The 5,694-nt window shown below is 47.3% G+C and overlaps 1 protein-coding gene across 1 annotated transcript; it reads right to left on the reverse strand.

The window, feature by feature from the left end:
• Positions 1 to 384: 384 nt before the first annotated feature.
• Positions 385 to 4,730, reverse strand: LOC140583015 (uncharacterized). Its single transcript, XM_072707586.1, has 2 exons — positions 2,987 to 4,730; positions 385 to 789 (listed from the first exon to the last, which is right to left on the reverse strand). Exon 1 carries the CDS (start codon positions 4,503 to 4,505, stop codon positions 3,162 to 3,164), a length of 1,344 nt encoding a protein of 447 aa, XP_072563687.1. The 5' UTR covers positions 4,506 to 4,730; the 3' UTR covers positions 385 to 789; positions 2,987 to 3,161.
• Positions 4,731 to 5,694: the final 964 nt, after the last annotated feature.

Below are 5,694 nucleotides of genomic sequence, written 5' to 3' on the forward strand. Positions count from 1 at the left end.
CCCTTGTAGTATATTAGTTCCTGCCTTTGTTCTGTTCCCCGCTGGTTCATCGTGTTTAAGCTATTGTCTAAGCTCGTGTCTCAGCTCGTGTCTCTGATGTCTACGTTTGTCTGTGGTATGCCCTTGTCTCTGGTTTCCCCCACGGTTGTATTTTTCTTTAGTGTCTTGCTTTTCTAGTTAGTTTTTCCATGTGTGTTATTTAGTCTGGTTTATTCCTCCCTGTTTAGTTTTGACCCCTCGTGGTCTTTTGGTTTTATTTAGTTATCTGTTTGATTTAATAAACCCTGTTTTGTTTGCTGGAGCCGCAAGTGGGTCGTCCGCCCCTCCTTTGTGCACTATGCCTCGTTCCCGTTCCCGTGCCGTCCGGAACCATGACACATCCTGGTCCTAGTGTTGTCTGGCGGTGGATGAGGTGCTTTTGTTCTTTCTGGTCGTTGGAGCAGGGGTGGACTACCCTGCTCTGGTTGCTCAGGTCAGGGGATTATTCTGCCCCTTCTGTTGAGACCTGAGTTGCGTCTAGTTCAGCTGAACTGACGCTTTAGGTTCCTTCCCTCAGGCCTCCTGGATCTCTGCTGTGGTTCTCCCTGGGTCCTCCGCAGCCGCGCACTGGCTCCAGTGAAACCACGTGTCGCCTTTGCCTTTCAGATGAACCGCGTGTCACGTCCTCTCAGTGACCTGGAAGGGGCCCGTCCACCTGTGCTCTGACCACTTCCGTTTGATGACTTTCAGGAGGACCCACTCCGCCGTGTGTGGTTTGGCTGGCTGGTTCTCTGGTCTCGCCTCCTGGATCTGTTTAGAGAAATCTGCAACGAGACCTTGCAAACAATCATAATATGCCCTAGGATTTTGCTCCCCCTTCTCGTCGGGGGTCCAGGTTTACCCTTTCTGGGGTCCTGGGAACTGCCTGCCTGTCTGGAGCTCAAAGGGGCTGAACCCGGTCCCCCTGTTTATGGAACACCTCAATGACATCATTGCCAGTGGTAAAGCGTCAACCCAATTCATTTTGGTCTGCGCGCAGATTTTTGCCAATTTTTGTTTTATTGTTTGGTTAATTCGCTCCACTTTTCCCTGGGACTGCGGCTGATACACAGTTCCAAACGCATGTCTCAATCCCAACGCTTTCTCTAGGGTCAGTCGGTAATTCGGGTGAACTTCCTCCTCTACCGTGATCATCTGTTTGGACACCACGTACCCTGCGACCCTCTCTGCTTCCTCATCTGCGGCCTGATTTCCTTTCGCTACCATTGTTCCTGACCCTTCATGTCCCTTGCACTTGACCACTGCCACTTTTTTGGGAAGCATCAAGGCCTTTGCCAATTCCCTCATTTCTGCTTCGTGTTTTATTGGCTTGTTTCCCGCGGTCAAGAATCCTGCCCTCAGCCATTGGCTGAGTTCCACATGCACTGCCCCTACAGCATATGCTGAGTCTGAGTATATGGTAACTTCTTTCCCTTCTGCTGATTTCAGGGCCTTGATAACCGCTATCACCTCGGCTCTCTGGGCTGACTGGGCTCCCCCCAGTTTGTCTGCCTTCAAGGTTACATAATCCTGGCCTTGTCTGGCCACCACTGCATACCTTGCCTGCAAACCTCCTGTGTCTATGTCTTCTCTTGTCTTGCTTTCCCCTCTTCCTGCTTAAAAATAACTTTGCATATTTGAGTTAGACACCCCATGTACAACTTCAACTCATAAACCTTGTTTTTTTTCTTTTTTCTTTTCATAGCACTCCCCCCTTGCGCAATGGTCAAGACCATGCGCATGCATTATTAAGGTGTCAACCACACGACAAAGGGACAACCAAAAATCCATCACGGTTGCGAAACAGACTATCAGAGTCCTTAGCATCCCCTTTGTTTCCACACAGAGGCCTCATAAGGGCCCCTCCCGTGGCTGAACTCACCCCCCAAGCATGCAGCCTGTTCTTATCAGTATTGCAGCTTAGCTTTGGGCACCTCAAGCCCCCCTTTCGCTAAGACCTTCAGCAACGGCGGCTTCAGTGCCTGTGTATATAACACAGAGCAGATCACCCACATACTGTAGCACTGTGCTTCTTAAATTCAATCCATCCAAATCTGCCCTAAGCATGTGTTCACATCCTTGCAGTATCCTCGCATGGATGAACTGCTGACCCCTATAGGTGATCGCAAACAAAAACTGTGACTGTTGTGTTAGGGACACACTGAAAAATGCCATCTACTGTACAAATCCACAACTGAACCACTCTGCACTGGGTGGCACATCTGTTAGCAGGGTGTGAGGACTGGGATCTCCCACTGATTGATCCTCCACTAACTATTTCGCTGCACACAAATCATAAACTAACCTCCACATTTTGTCTCCTGCCAACATTCCTCTACACTTTATTTCCCTTCACACTGCACTCCTATCATGCTCCACAGCCACAAACCTCTTAAGTCTCCTACATACTCTGCTCACTCCACTGACTCTCACCAACTCACCTTCGGTAGCAGCCTGCATTCCCTCACACTGAAATCTCTCCATCGCAACAAATAAGTATGTTTGTTCTATGTCCAATTCAGCGTATTGCTATATTGTTCCTGTATAAATGGGCCCCACTGTTCTAGAATTTCCCCAACTTTATCAGTAACATCTTCAATCCCGTATGAACTATGCTGTCCCCTATTGAACAACAAATTTTGTCGCAGAAGGCTGTACTGTCCACTGAGCACCTCTACGCCCCCCTCTGTACATTTTATGTCTATCTGCAGCTGACACAAAGCATCTCTGCCTGACAAATTCACTGGGATATGCTCTAATATTAGTATGGGCATATTTACATGTTTGTAACCTATCTGAACTTCCACTAAAAAAGATTTTGGAACATACAGGTGTGTCCTGGCTGATCACAGCTCCAGCACACCAGCTGAACCAGCCTGTTCCCCAGTCTCTCCAGAGTCTGGGATCATCAAATTTGTGGGTAAATGGGTGCCCTTTGAGGAAACCCCCATCCATTGTATCTACTCACTCTGTTCCAATTAGGGACTCGAGGCCAATTAGTGTCCTGGGGGGCCCTAGCGACAGGAGACTGTCGGCTGTCCACAGGCTGCCCCCGGGGCTTGGGTCCGGAGAGACCACTGGTGCCTGGACTTTTTTCTTTTTAGTGGTCAGCTCCTCCAGCTGCATCTGATTCCATTTCTTTGTTAGTTCCCTCTCACGCTCTTTAGCAAAGTCCTCCTCCTCTCTCTGAATGCCGGATTCTGCAGGTCCTGCTCCGTCTCAGTGCGCCACCGCTTTTCTTGAGCTTTCAGATAGGCAGCTGGGCTCTCCCCCTCCTTGATGGGCTCCACCTTCATTTCAACCACACTCAGCCGTGGAGGAAACATTAGTCGCAGCTGATGCCAGCAGTTAGCACGGTAACCGTCAAAGTGACATGCATCATTCACAGGAGTCCCTGTCGCCGCTGCCAGGCCATTGCTTCGCAGCAGTCTCTCCATTCCGTCTACCCCAAAAACGCAAGCCAGAACCGCCTTTATGTCCCCCATTGCCAGGAGCCGACCCATAGTTTCCTCCTCAAATACTTTTATCCATTTTCCGGCCCCTTCTGCCAGAACTGGGAGTCTGAGAATCAGGCCCTCCAGATCCTGTCCTGCCCACGGCACATACTGTGTCTGTGCTCCGTTCACCCTCAGCGGAAGCATCGGAGTGTTCCTGGTGGGGGGCTTCACAGCCCTCCTGCTTCTCACTATTCTATGATCTGCATTATCCTCCTCTACTCCTTCCTCACTCTCTGTTTCTTTCTCCTTCTCCTGAAACTGACTCCATCCTTTAGATGGAGGGTTAGGGGTGTCCAGCAGATGCACCAGCCCTTCTGCATAACTACCACTTGCTCCGTACCCCACCTTTATCTCACTCCCTTGTTTCTCAGGCCCACATGCCTGGCCTTCTGTTCTTCTCTCACTCCCTCGCAGTCCTTCCTGCACTGCCTGCCGCAGCAATGCACTCACTTCCCTGTATCCATCTAAACAACTTGCCGTTCCGTTCTGCTCCCTACTTCCTTCATCCTTCTGTGTCATCTCACCTCTGAAATCTACCTTCCCCTCTATTACTTGAAACTGACCCTTGTATGAAGGAGGGGGGGCTTCCACTAGCGGACACTGACTTTGATATGACAGTGGCCATATTTCTTCCTGCCTCATCTCTTCTTTCTCACCCCCCTTCTTCTCATTTAGTGCCTTTCTCATGGCTTTCTGCTCCCTTCTCCAGGCCTCTCCCTTTGCTTTAAATAACCTCAGTACCTCCAGTTCCTCACTCCTTTTCTTTTTACTCCTTTCTGTGTTCTTATTAGCCTTATGATACTTTATCAGAGTCTCCATCTCCTCACACACTGCCACATCCCATGTGCCCCCTTTAGGCCACTTAGTTACCAGGGCCTTTGTTCTATTCCCCCACTTTTTAGACATCTTTTCTATCCTCGCTTTAAGCAGGGGGTGCTCTCTCCCCAACTGCTGTACTGGTGTTTCTGCTGCCTTTACCGGGGCCTGCATTTTAATGCTTTTCTGCACTCTACTCTCACTTGAACTGTTTTCCTGTCTAAAAATGAACAGAGTTCCTCACAGTCAACCCTTGCTCTATTCTTTTTTTTTTTTTTTTGAATTCACTCCCTGACTGTAGCTACTTCACCTTGATGTGTGGCTCTAAATTATTTGTTGTTATTTTTTATTATTATTTATTTTCTACTTATTTCCTCTCCTAACTAAAATCCCTAATACTGCACCCAATTATCTACGGGCACACATATACTAAAACCTCTTGTCTATAAACTGTTATTTTTCTCACAAAGATGTGCTTTAATACCCTTTATTACACGGCTCTCTGGAATGCTTGATTCTGATTGGTCAGTTGAGACATTTGCAGGTTCGTTCTTTTCAAATAATGACCGCTCCAAAGTAATAACGCATAGCCGGTACTACTTGTATGTTTAAAATCAGTCCGCGCCAACAAAGATTATCGTTTAAAAATGTTAATTTAAAACAAATATGTCAATAAAATGTTTCAAATTTATATTCATGTCCAGTTTTTTTCCTTATGTGGCAAGTAGCCGTGTAATAAGCGGGATAATGTACAGGCAGCCGGTAGTTATCGCGAAATAAGCCCCTTCAGTGTGATACAAGACCCTCCGCTTCGCGTCGGGTCCTGATCACACTGTCGGGGCTTATTTCTGCGATAACTACCGGCTGCCTGTACATTATCCCTTACTTATCTCTAAACTTAGTCTCTATAATCCATTTTCCACAATAGCTCTCCCAATGAGCGCCTGTCTCCTATCTGTTGTCCAGCACCCCGCGTAGTTCAAATCCTGGTCAAACTGTAATTTGGGCCACACATGAAATTGGACATTTTGTATTTCAGTAAATTTTGTTTGAAGTTTTGGTTTTTCCCATGCACCTGTTATGTACATCCCGGTAGGTCATCCGTAATAATTTGGGCCACACATCAAATTGGACATTTTGTATTTCAGTAAATTTTGTTTGAAGTTTTGTTTTTTCCCCGACTAGCCCGTTATGTGCATCGTCTGTGCAGTTAAAAGAAAAAACGTACATCGAAATAGACTAAAGAAAATCAGATAAAACTTGACAGGCCGTATATTTCTCCTTAAAGAATCCTAAGAAGTAACCAACCGCAGAAATTTTTATTACACCGAGCAGGGTTTCCCTCCTTTGGTAAAGAGACACA

The sequence above is a fragment of the Paramormyrops kingsleyae genome, chromosome 25, assembly GCF_048594095.1.
Source record: "Paramormyrops kingsleyae isolate MSU_618 chromosome 25, PKINGS_0.4, whole genome shotgun sequence".
Lineage (NCBI taxonomy): Eukaryota > Metazoa > Chordata > Actinopteri > Osteoglossiformes > Mormyridae > Paramormyrops > Paramormyrops kingsleyae.

What these genes read in the sequence shown, in the direction of transcription:
- LOC140583015 (XM_072707586.1), bottom strand. Translation starts at nt 4,505, where the DNA reads ATGCAGGCCCCGGTAAAGGCAGCAGAAACACCAGTACAGCAGTTGGGG.